At 44.8% G+C, this 19,843-nt stretch overlaps 1 protein-coding gene across 4 annotated transcripts in view; it reads left to right on the forward strand.

Annotated features, from left to right (window-relative positions):
* GNB4 (G protein subunit beta 4) overlaps nt 1-18,277 on the forward strand; it is a 192,957-nt gene extending 174,680 nt beyond the window's left edge. For all 4 annotated transcript variants that reach the window (XM_077290471.1, XM_077290473.1, XM_077290470.1 and 1 more), the window contains exons 7-10: nt 9,690-9,756; nt 11,239-11,440; nt 12,785-13,001; nt 14,479-18,277. In XM_077290471.1, the coding sequence (XP_077146586.1) occupies nt 9,690-9,756; nt 11,239-11,440; nt 12,785-13,001; nt 14,479-14,585 (593 nt within the window). In that variant the 3' untranslated portion in view covers nt 14,586-18,277. The remainder of the gene's footprint in view (nt 1-9,689; nt 9,757-11,238; nt 11,441-12,784; nt 13,002-14,478) is intronic.
* The last annotated feature ends 1,566 nt before the right edge of the window (nt 18,278-19,843 follow it).

Below are 19,843 nucleotides of genomic sequence, written 5' to 3' on the forward strand. Positions count from 1 at the left end.
GGCAGGAAGTAAGTCTGACTTGTGGGAGGGAAGGAACTCTGGACGTTACGCGGTGTCCACAATTTATTGGAGTGTGCTAGTTGCCTATATTCCACATATCAAGGTTTGGGATCCTATGACTGTGCAGTGCACCTCCCCTTCTAGGCTGTGCTGAACATTTTCTATACCAAGGATTACGCTGTAACTGCGCCTGTTAGATGTTTGGCCAAGTTCATGGGAACAGTCCACTGAGTCAGTCTCCGTCATATGAGCCTGACCTTGTCACTTTTTTTTTTTATAAACCTTCGTTTCCTTTATATATTTGTACTATATGTTAAAAACTCACGGTGACACTGATCTCCTCCTAGTTTCATGTAGGAAATGTTGTGCATGTTGACATGAGAGGTGATCTATCTCTGTGCAGCTGTCGATGGTGGACTTGGTTATTGGTTGTGTTCACCAGTCATAAAATAACAGTCCAGACACAACTGTAACCGGGCCTTAGAATTATGTTCTAAAAACTGACAGATTTATGGCATGCAAGGAGTCCCGCAGTCTGTAGTTGGGTGTAGATTCCACAGGTGAGACCCGAATCTGAGACAATTAGTCGCATATTCTGTGTGAAGTGCCACAACAGGCTAGCGTGGGGCTACAATTACCATGAATCCTACAATGGATGATGATTGCTGTGGGATCCCACCCATTACTATAGGGAACTTGTGTGCTATTGCTCCACTCATAAAGGGAACCTTGAGAATTTGGTGGGGCTTCCAGCATTTGGACCCCCAGTGGTCATTCACTTGCAAACTATTCTCTGCCTAGGTAATTCATGTTTATTGGACAAGCTCTTTTAAGCTGATGCATGTATAAGACACTGGATGTATGATTACTGCAAAACGTAGCTCATTTTGCAGAAAAAAACACTTTAAAAACCTCGGGTCAAATAATTGGACAAGAAGGTTCTCGTGGGCTTCTGCCCAGCAGCTTCCTTTGAGTGACAGATCTCTCCCTTTGTGTATGTGAGGGCGAGACTGTCAGCAGGTGGGGAGAAGCCTTTCCGAATAGTCGCCAGCGCGGCTTGGTCCCCGGCAGCTTTTAAAGTATGTCTTTCTCTGAAATGCAGCAGCTGCTGGTGCCTGATACATGCTGCCTCTGGATCTGTCTGGTTCCTTTCACCAAAAATAAAGATCCACCAGGGCTGAGACCTTCACTGTTATGTATGTCTGACTTTATGGTTCTGCCTGAATGTGATTAATGTTGTGTTTTTTGTTTTGTTTTTTTTGTAATAAGTTTGGTCTTACTGTTGTGGCTCTTCAAGGAAAATTGGTGAAGAGCTTCCTAATGTTAAAAGGAGCGACGTGTGTAATGGGCTGACTGCTTCTGGGCCCCATACACAATAGGTCACTGCCAGTTGAACCATAGTTTTGCTGACATCTCTCTTAACTCAAATCACAGGAGCCCTTCTGTGCCCTCTATAAAGGGCTCCTACCACACCACTGTTTTTGGTGAGACAATCCACCAACAAGGGATCAACAGTCTGAAATCTGACATGGCAAAATTTAATCGATCGGGGAGCGTGGCGATGCCAGACCCCAACGTTTTTATTTTATTTTTTACTTTTCTGTAAATTTTTATTTTTTAATTAACGGAGTGAAGGGGGCGACTGTTCCTTTCATAGTTACATAGTTACATAGTTATTAAGGTTGAAGGAAGACTGTAAGTCCATCTAGTTCAACCCATAGCCTAACCTAACATGCCCTAACATGTTGATCCAGGGGAAGGCAAAAAAAACCCCATGTGGCAAAGAGTAACTCCACCATGGGGAAAAAAATTCCTTCCCGACTCCACATACGGCAATCAGACTAGTTCCCTGGATCAACGCCTTATCAAGGAATCTAGTGTATATACCCTGTAATATTATACTTTTCCAGAAAGGTATCCAGTCCCCTCTTAAATTTAAGTAATGAATCACTCATTACAACATCATACGGCAGAGAGTTCCATAGTCTCACTGCTCTTACAGTAAAGAATCCGCGTCTGTTATTATGCTTAAACCTTTTTTCCTCCAGACGTAGAGGATGCCCCCTTGTCCCTGTCACCGGTCTATGATTAAAAAGATCATCAGAAAGGTCTTTGTACTGTCCCCTCATATATTTATACATTAACATAAGATCACCCCTTAGTCTTCGTTTTTCCAAACTAAATAGCCCCAAGTGTAATAACCTATCTTGGTATTGCAGACCCCCCAGTCCTCTAATAACCTTGGTCGCTCTTCTCTGCACCCGCTCCAGTTCAGCTATGTCTTTCTTATACACCGGAGACCAGAACTGTGCACAGTATTCTAAGTGTGGTCGCACTAGTGACTTGTATAGAGGTAAAATTATGTTCTCCTCATGAGCATCTATGCCTCTTTTAATACATCCCATTATTTTATTTGCCTTTGTAGCAGCTGCCTGACACTGGCCACTGAATAAGAGTTTGTCATCCACCCATACACCCAGGTCTTTTTCATTGACGGTTTTGCCCAGAGTTTTAGAATTAAGCACATAGTTATACATCTTATTACTTCTACCCAAGTGCATGACCTTACATTTATCCCCATTAAAGCTCATTTGCCATTTATCAGCCCAAGCTTCTAGTTTACATAAATCATCCTGTAATATAAAATTGTCCTCCCCTGTATTGATTACCCTGCAGAGTTTAGTGTCATCTGCAAATATTGAAATTCTACTCTGAATGCCCCCTACAAGGTCATTAATAAATATGTTAAAAAGAAGAGGGCCCAATACTGACCCCTGTGGTACCCCACTGCTAACCGTGACCCAGTCCGAGTGTGCTCCATTAATAACCACCCTTTGTTTCCTATCCCTGAGCCAGCTCTCAACCCACTTACACATATTTTCCCCTATCCCCATTACTCTCATTTTATGTAACAACCTTTTGTGTGGCACCGTATCAAAAGCTTTGGAAAAGTCCATATATACTACGTCCACTGGGTTCCCTTGGTCCAGTCCGGAACTTACCTCTTCATAGAAGCTGATCAAATTAGTCTGACATGAACGGTCCCTAGTAAACCCGTGCTGATACTGGGTCATGAGGTTATTCCTCTTCAGATACTCCAGCATAGCATCCCTTAGAATGCCCTCCAGGATTTTACCCACAGTAGAGGTTAAACTTACTGGCCTATAATTTCCGAGTTCAGTTTTTGCCCCTTTTTTGAATATTGGCACCACATTTGCTATACGCCAGTCCTGTGGTACAGACCCTGTTATTATGGAGTCTTTAAAGATTAATAATAATGGTCTATCAATGACTGTACTTAGTTCCTGCAGTACTCGGGGGTGTATCCCATCCGGGCCCGGAGATTTGTCAATTTTAGTTATTTTTAGCCGCCGCTGTACTTCCTGCTGGGTTAAGCAGGTGACATTTAATGGGGAATTATTATCACTAGTCATATTGTCTGCCATGGGATTTTCTTTTGTAAATACTGATGAAAAAAAGTCATTTAGCATATTGGCTTTTTCCTCATCCTCATCCACCATTTCACCCAGACTATTTTTAAGGGGGCCAACACTATCATTTTTTAGTTTCTTACTATTTATATAGTTAAAGAATATTTTGGGGTTATTTTTACTCTCTCTAGCAATGAGTCTCTCTGTCTCAATCTTTGCTGCCTTGATTTGCTTTTTACAGAATGTATTTAATTTTCTGTATTTATTTAATGATCTCCCCCGAACCATCAACAGGCGAGCACGGCGAGTATACCTCCCCGTACCCTCTCCTGCGACGTGGGAAGCCATGCCTGAGCTCACTTCAGGGGCGACGGTTCCTTTCATGGTCCCGATCTCCCCACACCAGCAGCAGGCGACCACATGAAGTCTCGCCTGAAACGCCCCGCTGGTGTCGCCCCGCTGGTGTCGCCCGCCTGCTACAGAAATTTAGGCCCCGGCTTGGGCCTATTCAACATCGTGTCCTTGGCTCCGCCCCCTAAGTTGGCGCTTCTCGCTCTCTGCGAGATTTTATTAACTCTGCACCTCACGGTGGCCATCTTGGTCCACCCGGCCGGCTCACACTGGGGCAACGATTTTTAGCATTAAAGGGGCACATCCACTCTACATCACAATGACCGGTATTCCCTGGTCTTAAAGGTGCATGACCAGTATTCCCTGGTCTTAAAGGCACTCGGCCAGTATTCCCTGGTCTTAAAGGCGTATGACAAGTATTCCTTGGTCTCAAAGGCGCATGTCCATTATTGTCTGTTCTTAAAGGCGCATGTCCATTATTGTCTGGTCTTAAAGGCGCATGTCCAGTATTGTCTGGTCTTAAAGGCGCATATCCAGTATTCTCTGTTCTTAAAGGCGCATGTCCAGTATTGTCTGGTCTTAAAGGCGCATATCCAGTATTCTCTGTTCTTAAAGGCGCATGTCCAGTATTGTCTGGTCTTAAAGGCGCTTATCCAGTATTCTCTGTTCTTAAAGGCGCATGTCCAGTATTGTCTGTTCTTAAAGGCGCTTATCCAGTATTCTCTGTTCTTAAAGGCGCATGTCCAGTATTGTCTGGTCTTAAAGGCGCATGTCCAGTATTGTCTGGTCTTAAAGGCGCATATCCAGTATTCTCTGTTCTTAAAGGCGCATGTCCAGTATTGTCTGGTCTTAAAGGCGCTTATCCAGTATTCTCTGTTCTTAAAGGCGCATGTCCAGTATTGTCTGTTCTTAAAGGCGCTTATCCAGTATTCTCTGTTCTTAAAGGCGCATGTCCAGTATTGTCTGGTCTTAAAGGCGCATGTCCAGTATTGTCTGGTCTTAAAGGCGCATATCCAGTATTCTCTGTTCTTAAAGGCGCATGTCCAGTATTGTCTGGTCTTAAAGGCGCATGTCCAGTATTGTCTGGTCTTAAAGGCGCATGTCCAGTATTGTCTGGTCTTAAAGGCGCATGTCCAGTATTGTCTGGTCTTAAAAGGCGCATGTCCAGTATTGTCTGGTCTTAAAAGGCGCATGTCCAGTATTCTCTGTTCTTAAAGGCGCATGTCCAGTATTGTCTGGTCTTAAAGGCGCATGTCCAGTATTGTCTGGTCTTAAAGGCGCATGTCCAGTATTGTCTGGTCTTAAAGGCGCATGTCCAGTATTGTCTGGTCTTAAAGGCGCATGTCCAGTATTGTCTGGTTTTAAAGGCGCATGTCCAGTATTGTCTGGTCTTAAAGGCGCATGTCCAGTATTGTCTGGTCTTAAAGGCGCATGTCCAGTATTGTCTGGTCTTAAAGGCGCATGTCCAGTATTGTCTGGTTTTAAAGGCGCATGTCCAGTATTGTCTGGTCTTAAAGGCGCATGACCAGTATTCCCTGGTCTTAAGGGCGCATGATCAATCTGAGGAGCCCTCCGCCGCCAACCCCAGCTTATCCTCTAGTTCCCCTCAGTGGACTTCGTCACTGACCGCAATCCATGGTTCTCTGACCAAGAGATTAAATCCCCTCGGGTACCCTCTGTGGCCCGGAGTGCTCGCAGGACTGATATACATGGTCCCTATCCTACATGGGAGCCGTCGGCTAGCAGGGGCCGCAAGTATTCTAGAAACGTACAGGCGTCTTGAAACATACAGGCATCTAGAAAACGGAAGTTTTCGTTTCCTGCTCCCTCACCAATGATTTGATAACAACAAGGCTCTGATTATATGATTGGATATTGCCTGAACTTGCCAGAGCTTCAGAGACGAGTAACCATTCTCGGTACATTGACGAAGACTCTGGTTCTGCTCTAGACTACGCAGTGTCCCTCATAAGGAGTTCACTGGACAGAAGCCTCTACGTGGGATGCCATGCCTGGCCTGATTTTTAAGGGCGACGGGTCCTTTTAAAGGGCCCCGATCTCCCCACACCATCAACAGACGAGCACATGGAATGTCGCCTCCATGTTTCCTCTTCTGCATCCAGGCCTAACACCAGACAACCTGTCCTGTCCTCCGGAAACCTGAACTCTGTGGATATACAGAGGCACCCTTTTTTGGCGTACGAGCACCCCCCTCTGCATCACCACTATTTAGCGGATGATGCAAGAAGGCGGACAATTCCTCTCCACTTCCCTGTTAAGAGGATGATGGATCGAGGGTTCCTAAGTTTTTTATTTCTGCACTGTCAAAAGAGAGCGGCGATGGCAAGAGACTATGACCTGCTGGATGCAGCCGCACATTCCGCCATGGGGTAGATTAACCGGGTAGAATCTCCTGTGGTATACCTACCAGTATCCCTACCTGATAGGTCATCAATTAAAAATACCACGGACTGTCAGATAGCAAATCTGGTTCGTCCCGTCTTGCGCCTTCGGGTTCAGCTCTCGATCTTCCCTAGCCGCCGCATGGATTGCTAGAGCAATGGTCTCCTGGCTGGAGACCTTATCTACCTTGATTCACACCAGTAACAACTGGCCAATCAAATCTTTTGAGCGGGAGACTGACAAAGGATTGTTTAAGGATTGTCCAGCACAGTCTAGACTGACCCTGGACCTCAAACTTCTAACAACCTTTGACATGGTCCTCCTTCTTCGGATGGAGTTCCTCAGCTCAGTCCTTACTTCAACAGAACAAGGTGCAGTTGTTTTGCTTTTTGTGTTTTTGTTTTTTTCGGCATCCATCGACACTCGGGATGCTTACCCTCTTTAAAAAATTCCTTCGCCTTTCCATCCGTGAACAGCATTTTCAAGTCACAACCTTGTCCTTCGGCCTTGCTTCCGCACCCAGAGTGTTCGCACAGGTCATGGCGGATGTCATGTTTTCTCTTGCACCCTAGAGGCGTGCTCGTCCTGCCCTGTTTGGTCGACTGTCTAGCCGCCCTTCCAGGACTACGCTGAGTCGTCTAGATCACTTGCGATACCCTCTCACCTGGACTGGCAGCTACACTTAAACAAATTCTCCTCATTTCCAGCCCAGCAGATATCCTTTTTGAGGATAATCCTGCACACTTCTAGAAGGCTGGTAATTCTCCCTCGAGACAAGGTCATGGCCCTTCAACAGGGATCTCGCGCAAGGAGAGTTCTGAGGGCTTGATTACTCTCCCCCTCATTTCATTCGATTTGCTAGGAGAGTTCTGAGGAAAAATGGTGACGACAATGGAAGCGGTTTCCTTCGCTCCGCTCTTTATCAGCAAGTCAAAAAGACTTTCAGGCGATAGTCTGAGCTCCTTCTTCATCCAGGGCCTTTCTCCTGGTTCAATGGTTATTAGTAACTACCAATGCCAGTCTTCCTCTCCCTATCATTGCTCTGGAGATCCGAACGGTAGTCCTACAGCAGGTCCACTGCCTTCTGGCGGGTCACCCTATCCAAATTCAATTGGATAATGCCACGGCAGTGCCATACGTCAATCATCTAGCAGGTACCCATGGCCAGGCGCCATGACCGAGATACCTCACATTCTATGATGGGCCGAGATCTATCATTCAGTGATCTCGGCAGTATATATCCCAGGAGTAGAACTCTGGACGGCAAACAAATTCAGCCATCAGGGTTCCGCCTCAAGTCAGTGGGAACTTCCCCCCCGAGGTCTTCCATCAGATCTGCCTTCACTGGAGCTCTCCACTTGTAGGTCGGATGACGTCCAGACCGAATGCCAATGTACTCGTGTTCGTGGTTCGGCCTCGAGATCCAAGAGCCATCGCACTCCATGCTCTGGTTCTGCCGTGGTACCAGTTTCCATAACTCTCCTTCCACTACTTCTGAAAGCCTTTCGGAAGCAGAAAGGGGCCCCAGCGATCCTCCGAGATTCGCATTGACTACGTCAGTTTTTTTGTTTGCGGAGCTAGTATCATCCCGCCTTATCGCAGCAAAACTGCAATTAGGGACTTTCTCACAGGAAGTTTTCACACGTAGTTCTTCCCTATCGCATACCGTTAGGTCATTGGGACCTTAATGATCCTAGGAGTCTTACAGTAGACTTCTTTTCATCCGAGCAGACTTTACTATCAGGGAAAGTCGCCCTTTTTTCTCTGCGATATCCTCACTATGACGAGTCTTTGGAGCTAGCTGTTCTGCTCTTTCAGGTTTTTTTCCCTTATTACCTTCAAGGCAAGGTTGTCCTCAGGCCATCCCCTTCACTTCTTACCAAGGTGGTAATGTATTACCACTGTTATGAGGGCATAGATCTTCCCTCATCTCTTTCGGCACCAGTCCACAAAATGGAACGAGTTCCCCATATTCTGGACGAAGTGAGTGCTCTGAGTAGGTACGTCTCGAGGACGGCGTCCTTCCGACGGTTGGACTCTTTATTTGGGCTTCCTGACGGTAGATGAAGGCTTCCTGACGTTTTCAGGAAGGGTTTAGCCATTTCATCGGCCATGCTAACATGGTGAATCCGTTTCACCATCCAGGAGTCCTTCCATGCTAGATGTCAGCCTATCTCCCTGTCTGTCGAGGGTTCTAGGCACCAGGCGTCGGCAAGGCACGCCTGCAAGCTTGCGGATTCGTCCAGTCCGCATGCATTGTTGTAGCACTATAATTCCCACACTTCCACAGATGTGAGTCTGGGCAGGCGGACTCTGCAGGCCGCAGTGGCGCACTTGTAAGTAGCGGTTACACGGCCTGATCTGATGTTGTCCCCACCCAGGGACTGCTTTGGGACGTCCCATGGTCTGTGTCCCCCAATGAGGCGAAGGAGAAATAGGGATTTTTGTGTACTCACCGTAAAATCCTTTTCTCCGAGCCATTCATTGGGGGACACAGACCATGGGTGTATGCTGCTGCCACCAGGAGGCTGACACTAAGTAATACAAAGAAAGTTAGCTCCTCCCCTGCAGTATACACCCTCCTGCTGGCTCCCAGCTTACCAGTTCGGTGCAAAAGCAGTAGGAGATCAATAACATATAAGCGTATAGCATGTCACATTATATATGAGAGTATAACATATCAAATGATAAAAACAAGTACAACTAATATGTTATACTCTCATATATAGTGTGACATGCTATACGCTTATATGTTATTGGTCTCCTACTGCTTTTGCACCGAACTGGTTAGCTGGGAGCCAGCAGGAGGGTGTATACTGCAGGGGAGGAGCTAACTTTCTTTGTATTACTTAGTGTCAGCCTCCTGGTGGCAGCAGCATACACCCATGGTCTGTGTCCCCCAATGAATGGCTCGGAGAAAAGGATTTTACGGTGAGTACACAAAAATCCCTATTTTATTATGTACACCCCTCCTCACATGTGAAGCGCCATGGAATAAATGGCGCTATAATAATATATAATAATAATAATAATTAGATGAAAGTTGGACAGGCCACCATTTATCCTGCAGTAGATAGGCTCTAATGACTGACTGGCTTCCTCCCCTCTCCCTATTGAGAACATGCCAGGGTGAGGAGGGCGACCTGTTACCCCAATGAGCCGTCAGCTGGCTGCTATCTAAGGTGGATAGCTCCTTTCACAGAGCATGTAGACATGAGATTTATTGGTGATGGCTGGCCAATCCAGCCTTCTTATTGCATGTGTATGAACAGCGCTGATACCTCGTTTTCAGGAGATCTGTCTCTGCCAGTGGTCTGCAGATCTATCCATGAGTGAATGAATTCCTTCTAGAAATCTCCAGTGTCAGTGACCACTTACAGTGTGCTGCACGCAGGGCTGTCCTGGGCTGTTTCACTTGCTCATTATGGTAATGGAGGATTATCCCTCCTTGCATGATGCCTCAATAGTTGTACTTGTCACTTACACTTATTTTCTGTACTGCAGGATACCTGTCATGCTGCCGCTTTCTGGATGACAACCAGATCGTCACCAGCTCCGGGGACACAACTTGGTAATTATGGAAGTAAAATTACAAAGGATTGGTATCCATTAGTGATCGATCAGAAGACCTACCCCCGACCCTTATTGCACCTAGTCATGCTCCGGTTTCAGTTCATTACATCTGCAGTGACCTCCGGTGATGTCCCAGGAGGTTACATGGATTGTATTCCTATTTTAAGTGTCTGAATAGTATGAAAGGGGGAGAGAAGGTAGTGGTCACTACTCCAGGGTACTCAGCACTGTTCTTATTGAATCCATATTCTTTTACCATTCTGTTCCATCTACTACCAGTATGAGATTTTTATGATGCTGAAATGAATTAGGTATCCTGGTACGTGTAGTGCATGTTATATGACTGAACCTTTGGGCAACCAGCTCTGTTTAAGGTGGGGGTAGTGGGTGGGTACAAATTTCTCCCGCTGATCCGTATACTTCACTAATGTACCTAGTGCATAGCTATAGGTGATCGCAGAGTGGCTGACAGCAGGTATTACTGAGGCGTACATGATTATTGCCTTTACAATCAGCTGGAGGTGCCTGCCATCTGGAGTTCTCTCCCTACAGACTTCACATGTGTATGTAAATATGATGTGTACGCGGGCCTCGGCCTCTAGAAGTGTACGTGGGCCTCGGCCTCTAGAAGTGTACGTGGGCCTCGGCCTCTAGAAGTGTACGCGGGCCTCGGCCTCTAGAAGTGTACGCGGGCCTCGGCCTCTAGAAGTGTACGCGGGCCTCGGCCTCTAGAAGTGTACGCGGGCCTCGGCCTCTAGAAGTGTACGCGGGCCTCGGCCTCTAGAAGTGTACGCGGGCCTCGGCCTCTAGAAGTGTACGCGGGCCTCGGCCTCTAGAAGTGTACGCGGGCCTCGGCCTCTAGAAGTGTACGCGGGCCTCGGCCTCTAGAAGTGTACGCGGGCCTCGGCCTCTAGAAGTGTACGCGGGCCTCGGCCTCTAGAAGTGTACGCGGGCCTCGGCCTCTAGAAGTGTACGCGGGCCTCGGCCTCTAGAAGTGTACGCGGGCCTCGGCCTCTAGAAGTGTACGCGGGCCTCGGCCTCTAGAAGTGTACGCGGGCCTCGGCCTCTAGAAGTGTACGCGGGCCTCGGCCTCTAGAAGTGTACGCGGGCCTCGGCCTCTAGAAGTGTACGCGGGCCTCGGCCTCTAGAAGTGTACGCGGGCCTCGGCCTCTAGAAGTGTACGCGGGCCTCGGCCTCTAGAAGTGTACGCGGGCCTCGGCCTCTAGAAGTGTACGCGGGCCTCGGCCTCTAGAAGTGTACGCGGGCCTCGGCCTCTAGAAGTGTACGCGGGCCTCGGCCTCTAGAAGTGTACGCGGGCCTCGGCCTCTAGAAGTGTACGCGCGCCTCGGCCTCTAGAAGTGTACGCGCGCCTCGGCCTCTAGAAGTGTACGCGCGCCTCGGCCTCTAGAAGTGTACGCGCGCCTCGGCCTCTAGAAGTGTACGCGGGCCTCCTTTTTACATATGTATTTCTTTTTTTCAGTGCTTTGTGGGATATAGAGACAGGACAGCAGACCACGACCTTTACAGGACACACTGGGGATGTGATGAGTTTGTCCCTGAGCCCCGACATGCGGACTTTCATCTCCGGTGCTTGCGATGCTTCCTCTAAGCTGTGGGATATCCGTGATGGCATGTGTAGGCAGTCTTTTACTGGCCACGTTTCAGATATCAATGCAGTCTGCGTAAGTATCACGAGCTGGCTGGTGTACCCCAAAATAAGGCTGGCCCTGACCACATCTGACATTCCATATTTACCTTCACTAGTGCCAGACTTTCGCATTACAAGGGGAGAGCTGAAATGGATAATTTGTGAGATTTTATGTTTGTTCTTCTCTCCTCTGCTTGGAGACATTAGACCTTGTTCAGTTGACGACTTGCAGCTTTTTCCCACAGTTGGGGCTCACCCAGACATCTGTTTTTTGCATATTTTATGGATAGAATTCATGACTAGTATAGTCTATGGGGCCGTTCACATTTCCGATTTTCCTTGCAGACCAAGTGGTGAAGAGCTTCCTAATGTTAAAAGGAGCGACGTGTGTAATGGGCTGACTGCTTCTGGGCCCCATACACAATAGGTCACTGCCAGTTGAACCATAGTTTTGCTGACATCTCTCAACTCAAATCACAGGAGCCCTTCTGTGCCCTCTATAAAGGGACCCTACCACACCACTGTTTTTGGTGAGACAAGCCACCAACAAGGGATCATCAGTCTGAAATCTGACATGGCAAAATTTAATCGATCGGGGAGCATGGCGATGCCGCCCCCCCCATGTATTAGTCAGCTGAGCCTGCTGATATCGGCGCGCTTGGCCGACTTTAGTCCAATGTGTATGGGGCTTTTTATAGTGATCATACACATTAGATGAAAGTTGGACAGGTTGGACAGGCCACCATTTATCCTGCAGTAGATATGCTCTAATGACTGACTGGCTTCCTCCCCTCTCCCTATTGAGAACATGCCAGGGTGACATTCCATATTTACCTTCACTAGTGCCAGACCTTCGCATTACAAGGGGAGAGCTGAAATGGATCATTTGTGAGATTTTACGTTTGTTCTTCTCTCCTCTGCTTGGAGACATTAGACCTTGTTCAGTTGACGACTTGCAGCTTTTTCCCACAGTTGGGGCTCACCCAGACATCTGTTTTTTGCATATTTTATGGATAGAATTTATGCCTAGTATAGTCTATGGGGCCGTTCACATTTTCGATTTTTCTTGCAGACCAAGTGGTTTGTGCAAAATTGCAGAGATCTATCCAATATTGATTGGATCTAAACCATCCATGCAAGTGTATGGGTCAGTGAAAAAATCGGCAGCACTCAGATGTTATTGGAGTGCTTCCTTTTAATCAGAGATTGCTAGATAGGAGAAAGAAAAGCTTATCCCCCCCCCCTGTTTTTTGGTAGACCGTTTTTCTCGATGTGAAAAAAATGCATGTCTGAATGAGCCCTTAGAGGGAAATGGCGTCATTGGGGAGAACATAGATAAAATCCGACTTCTATAATCGGGTAACTTTCTGCATTTCAGTTTTTCCCCAATGGCCATGCCTTCGCCACTGGATCGGATGATGCGACTTGCCGGCTGTTTGACCTGCGTGCGGACCAGGAGCTGATGATGTATTCTCACGACAATATCATCTGCGGAATCACATCCGTAGCGTTCTCAAAAAGCGGGCGCCTGTTACTAGCCGGGTATGATGACTTCAACTGCAATGTGTGGGACACTTTGAAAGGTGAAAGAGCAGGTAAGTGTCTGCAGCCGCCCCGATGCATCGCTTGGTTCTGTACTCCTAGTGTGCATCAGAAATCTTGTCCCTCTCATCTGGTGATCAGATCATGCTGTCCTTCAGCAACGCAGTCCATTAATGTCTCCATCACAAAATTTCGGATGGAATTGTGTGGAGTGTATGTGAATGTACGCCACGGACAAATGCGCTTCGCAGGCTGCAAGTCTTCATTGTGGGCTTGCTGCATATTTCACTACTCACAATGCCAGATACAAATCTGCAGCTAAATTTTAAGATGTCAAAACAGATTTGTCTACGTGCATCTTTAAAGATGAAAGGGTTATTTCCATGTCTGCCATGCGCTCTGCTACAGTTTTCATGACTCCCATTCTCTTCTATGGGTGTTAGGAAAACTGCATGGCCGTGGCCTAGAAGAGATTCTTTCAGTCATCTATGAAAGGCAGAGATGGGAATAACCCTTTAAATGGAGTCTGTCGTGTTGTGCAGTCTGATCTGTGCACCGCATTGTATAGAGCAGAAGCTGAGCACAACGGCATAGAGGATAGTCCGGAAAGACTCGCCATTGGGCTCGGCTCACACCACCGTCTAATACGGGTGGGGAACCTTTTTTTTTTTTTTCAATTGCTATTAATCCAGAACAGGACTGTTTACAGTTTGGTTTGTAACAAAATTTGCAATGTATCTGTCAAAATTGAATACTTTACTGTGGCATCCGAAAAAAATAATAATTTTTTTTTTTCTTGATTTTATAACTTTTTTTTTTTTAAACTTTAATGGGTGAATCTTTCAATTTCCTGAGGATTTTTTTCAGATTGTCAGTGGGGGAAAAAAAAAAATCATCTGGACTGCCCCATTGAATAACATTGGTCTGACTGTGATCCGTTTCTTTAACAGATGGCGTTCGGACCAAAAAATAAGGTTGTGTGCATGAGCCTTAACTCGTATAGCATGCAAACATCAGGAATTTCAGTGAATGAAAAGGAGTCCTGTGGGTGGTCCTATATATCTATCTATCTCAGGAATATCAGTAATACAAAGCAATTTCCCATAAGATTGTATATTAATCTGATCAGATCTGCTTACCGATCTAGCTGGTTTCCCTCTATCCCTGCCCTTTCTCTATCTATGAAGTCAGAGCTGTCAGAAAGGGGGGTTGGACATAGCGGTAAAACAAACAGGTGGGAAGGTGTATAAATGATTGACCCCGCCGTGAAGCACCGAGCAGTGGGACTTGGGTTGAACAGTCATTCTATACTGACAGTCCCTTTTTTTTAAAGGGACCCTGTCGCCAGGTTTTTGCAGCATAATGTAGAGACAGAGATCATTATTCCAGCGATGCTGAAGATGCCACTAGTCATATTAGTTGTTTTGAGCGATTTTTATTTTATTTATTTTTTTAAAAAAATATATAAATCTTGTTTGTGAAGCCCGGTGCGTTGCGTGTAAACGTCTTGTGTCTGTTCTGTCTCCGCAGGGGTCCTCGCTGGGCACGATAACCGCGTGAGCTGTTTAGGTGTCACCGACGATGGCATGGCTGTAGCTACAGGGTCTTGGGACAGTTTTCTCAGAATCTGGAATTAACACGGGCAAAGATGAATGATCTTGTAAATTCTCCACCGAGATCTGGAGAGGTCAATGCTGCAGCCTATAGCTGTGAAATAATAACATTTCTACCTTGTATTTGCAGGTGAAGTTTTTCTATTCACTGATTATTATTACACAAAAAAAGGCTTTCTTTAAAACTAGTAAAAATCAAGTGAAGTCATAAGGGTTCAAAGGGGGACGAGCATTGGTGACTAATTTAAAGGGGCTAGCACACAGGATCATGGTGACCAAGAGTCTAGGAGCCAGTCTTTATTTTGTGGTTTGGTTAAGTTGTTTTAACCCTTTTGCTGCTAGAAAAGTCGTTTTATGTCTAGAAGACCTTTACAGCAGCCACACGGTTAAAAGATTTCTGCTTTGTGCTCAAAAGTCTGCGGAGTCTGTACTGATATTTTTTTTCTTCTTTTTTTTTTATTATTTTTGTACATAATTGAATGTACACACTATAGCAGCCGATCATGTAATGTTTGTATGTAAAAAAAACACAAAAATAGAAAAAACAAATATGAAATAATGCCTTTTTTATTTAAAGAATATGAATTGTAGCTTTTTTTTGAACGCCACAATAGTTTAGTGATAAATATACTTGATTGTTGTTTTTTTTTTTGTTTAATTACTTTGTTTCTTTGTGAACTTGCTGTGGATGAAATGAAGTCATTGCTTTGTACTTGTTTTCATACAGTTGTAGTATATCTTCACGTTTTAGGCAGGCCAGTTTTTAACCTTGCTCACGACCCTCCTCACCCCCTATATATCTAGTGATGTACTGAGGCCATTGTGCAGGACAAGAAACATGCAGGAAAACCTGAATTTAATGCACTAATGTAAATTGCTAAACTTCTCCATCTACCTGCACTGAATAGAAAAAAAAAAAAACTTGAGTTTTTTTTATCCCAATGACCTGATAATTGAGAAGGATCAGATAAATCCCAAAATGTAAAATTTGAATCTCTAGGGAGACATCGTATTCCTGTCCTGCAGATGGAGACCACCCACTGACCATCCTATACTGTAGCCCCTACTGTCACGGCAGACTGAAAGTTGTTGTGATCCATCGACCCTTTGTGTACAGGTAGCGTCACTCTACTAGCGGCACAGAAATGACCCTCCCCACCCTAGTCTGCAGACCTCTAGCCTTGCGGTGAAATCCAACATGCAGCTTCCACGATCATGCGCTGCTCAATAAGTAGAATCCATGTTTGATAAAGGAAGACCTTTTTAACTTTACCCTCGACGTTATGTCCAGTGCCAAATCGGTTTGCCCTTCAGTATTGGGACTTGTAGTGTACCAGTTGGTAGGGGCAGCCACGTTATTTGAGGATCCACCTTCCTCAGGCCAGGATGTGTCTCACGGGCAGGTGACCAGTGTATGGTAGCCGTAGATCACCTGTGGTGATGCACTGTGCCATGCACAAGTATTCTATTTCTAATTCAATATGAAGGACCAAATTGTATTCTCTTGTATCGTTCACTTTTCCCGGCATCTTTTCTTTTTTTTTTTTTTTTTTTTTCTCCAATCCGGTCATGTCACTGAAGGAATGGGAAGTGTTTTGACCACAATGGTGTTCCCTTTGAGCACAACTTTTTGAGACCAAACAGACTTCAGCACACGACGACGTGTGTACGGCCATGTTGGTGCACTTAACCACGCTGCAAAGTCCTGACCGCACGTCATTCTGGCATTTGTCAACCTGCAGCCCCAAATTCCAACATTACATGAGTAGATCTGTTTACGAGGGGACGCAGCAGGGAGTTTGGGAAATCGGGTCTTGTACGTTGCTAGCTAATAGCCAGAGCACCATTTCTTTTCTTTTTTTTTTTTTTTTTTTTTATATAAGGTGAATGTGAGACATTGGGCACGATGATACAATGCATTTCTAATTTCCCGTTGAATACACTAACTGTGCCAGGTGTATAGTATCTGTTGGGTATAGTGGCTTCTGTAGATCACCCGGGTACCCACATACCGCTCTCGTGAGATGTCGACACCAACAAATTGTTCTTGTTCTTTTTCTTAAATTTAGGGGGGTGGGATTCACAATGAAAAAGAATAATAATAATAAAATGTGCCAATATTTAACCCTTTGTATTAACGCCAACTTTAATGTATTTTATTTGCCTGCCTTTTCTATTTTACTCGTTGCCTTCATACAACGGAAACTGTCCTTGGGCGAGCCTGCGCCTGTTGATGATCCACCTTGTCCTTACACCATTCGTGGCAGGGGCATCTTATCTGTGGAAGGAAATGCAGCTTAGCCATTCATTGGGGGCCGAGGCCAGTCACTTCATTGTATTCTAGCGAATTGGGGGGGGGGGGGTTAGCCGACAGCATGGCTGATCCAACGTTTTTGTGCAGATTGGTACATTTTAAGTATCTATTTTGGAGTAAAGGAACAACATCAGCCTGTAGAAAATTGGTGTCCCTTACCCTTCTCTGCTGTGCTGCAAGGCATTGGTCGCCCCATGTGCAATCGCCGAGCTAGACTCTGCCAGTTCCTTGCAATGGGCCTTGATGTAACTTGCAGTCCCATCTGAAAACGACCGCCCGCTTCTTCCACATAGGACAGAGAAGACCACTTTCTTTCGCCTGAATGGATCTGCGGTCCATAAACTGCTCTCATTACATTCCGCCGCTCTAATAAAAGACCCTGAAGTACTGTATTCACATGTTCTGGTGGCTGCAGGCTGCTGTCCATGCTCCAGTGAGCTTTTCCCCAGTGGAAGACTGCGTATGTGCAAGTAACAAAGCATGGGCTAATGGCGTACCTTGTATACATACTCTGGCATGCATGCTAGTGAAATCTCTTCCTAAGTTTTGGGGCCCCATCGGCCTTATCTCTCCTATTATTTTTTTTTTTTCAATTTTTTTTTATCCAATTGCTGGTTGTATAAAATCCATGCAGAATGTTTAATGCCGTGTCGTATGGTAATATGTGCAAACAGTGTTACTGATTGGTATAACCTGATAAACACATTACATGTGCCTCACAGATTTTTCTACCACAGTGTGCTAGGGTTCGGGTTCATCTGGACTTCAGTGGAGAGTAGTTCTAGATCTTTACGGCCTTTTATTGCTTTCTTTACATAGTGGTGCTTTATCCTGTGTGTTTCTCCATTCTGGGGATGGGAAGGGAGGAGGGAAAAAAGGTTAAAAAAGGAAAAAAAAAAGCATCTTTTACATGTGAGTTCTTACACTTTCTATCCCTAGAAGTCCAAGGTTTAGTTGCTTTCGAGAAGACATTGTTTAGTTGCTGTAATATATATCTACACTTTACAGGACAACTCTCGCACATTCATTTTATAACATTTTTACTCATGTGTTGCTGACAAAAGGCTTTATAAATATGGATTCTGAATTCGTTCTGCACTGCCTTTTGGATCGTTTATGTATTAAGAACTGTCTTAAAGGTTTTAAGCCAATTAAAAACCAGGGACGTGCCATGCTTTTTCTTTTTTTTTTCTTTTTTTTTTTTTTTCTTCTTCTCTCTCCCTTTATAGCAGTTGCTGTTGTATAAAAGATTTCCCTGTGAAATAATCACTTGCTATAAACGTTTTGTTTATATTTTTCCACAATTGATTTTTTTTTCTTTGTATTTGTACAGTGGCTCAGTGAAACCGATATGTTGCCATGAATTGATATTGTAACCAATAAACAAGTGCTTTTAACCAGATCCGCATTGTCAGTGCTTCTTGTCTGAAGGTGTACATCACAGCATCCGCCACTAAGAGTGCATTAGGATGTAACCGTATGTGGCTTCTGCCGGAAAGCTGTTATCAGTCAGCAAACTTCCTTTATTTTACAGTAGGGGGCGCACTAATTATAAATGCTCCACTTTCTACAAAAGTTTTCATTGTATACATACATACATACATACATACATACATACATACATACATACATACATACATACATACATACATACATACATACATATTGCTGTAATCAAATTTACCACACACGGAACGGCATAAAAAAAAACAAACAAACCTGAATTGCTGCTTTTTATTCATTCTGTTTTCCAAAAATTGAAATAGAAAGTAATCAGAAGTCATGTGCCTGAAAATGGCCTAAAAAAACAAGCACGCACACATGACTGTCGACTGAAATATGGAAAAAATAGCTCTCAAAATATGGTAATAAAATCTTGTTTCTGCAAGTTTTTTTTTTTGTCTGAGCAGCCAAACAGAAAATGTTTTATATAAATCTATTGCTCTAATTGCACCGACATGAAGAATAAAGTAATTTAATCACTTATACCGCACGATGAACAGCATAAAAAATAAATAAATAAAACCATTTCTTCACTTTTTTTTTTTTTTCCCCCCCTTTCCCCAACTTTGCTCAGCTTTCATTTATCCTGTGCTGATCACTTACATGGGGGTTTCTGCTTAAAACTCCTAAAATACGTGATTCGGACTGAATCCCCAGCAGAAGATTCCCTATAATGAGTCAGATGGAGGCACTTTAGACTGTCTGACCTGTGACCTGGCAGTGTCAGTCTTTTTAGGTGTGCATAAAAGCGCAGTGCGCCACAGCGTTGTGCACTTTCGAAAAAGGACAGTGCTGACTCGTGACAGATGAAACACCAGAGAGATCCATTCCCTACGTCATTCAGTATGTATGTGTATGTATGTGTATGTATATATATATATATATATATATATATATATATATATATATATATATATATATATATATATATATATATATATATATATTATTATTTTCCACAAAAAACTGGGAAAACTTATTGACTCGAGTATAAGCCTAGGGTGGAAAATGCAGTAGCTACTGGTAAATGTCAAAAATAAAAATAGATACCAATAAAATTAATTGAGACATCAGTAGGTTAAGTGTTCTTGAATATCCACATTGAATCAGGAGCCCCATATAATGCTCCATGCAGTTCTTTGTGGCCCCATATATTGCTCTATGCAGTTCATTATGGCCCCATAGATGCTCCATATAACATTGTGCCACATGTAATGCTGCTGGACTAAAAGAAAAACAAAAATTACACTCGCCTCTCGTCGCTGTCGGCTGCTCCTCAGCGTCCCGTCTCTCCACACTGACTGTTCAGGCAGAGGGCGGCGCGCACACTAATACATCATCGTGCCCTCTGACCTGAACAGTCACTGAAGAGGACGCGGAAGACAGAGCGTCTGTGGAATGAGGGAAGGTAAATATGAAATGCTCACGGCGCTCCAGACGTGGTCCCATGGTCTCTGGCGCCAGC

This window comes from Ranitomeya variabilis, chromosome 2 (assembly GCF_051348905.1).
Source record: "Ranitomeya variabilis isolate aRanVar5 chromosome 2, aRanVar5.hap1, whole genome shotgun sequence".
Classification (NCBI taxonomy): Eukaryota; Metazoa; Chordata; class Amphibia; order Anura; family Dendrobatidae; genus Ranitomeya; species Ranitomeya variabilis.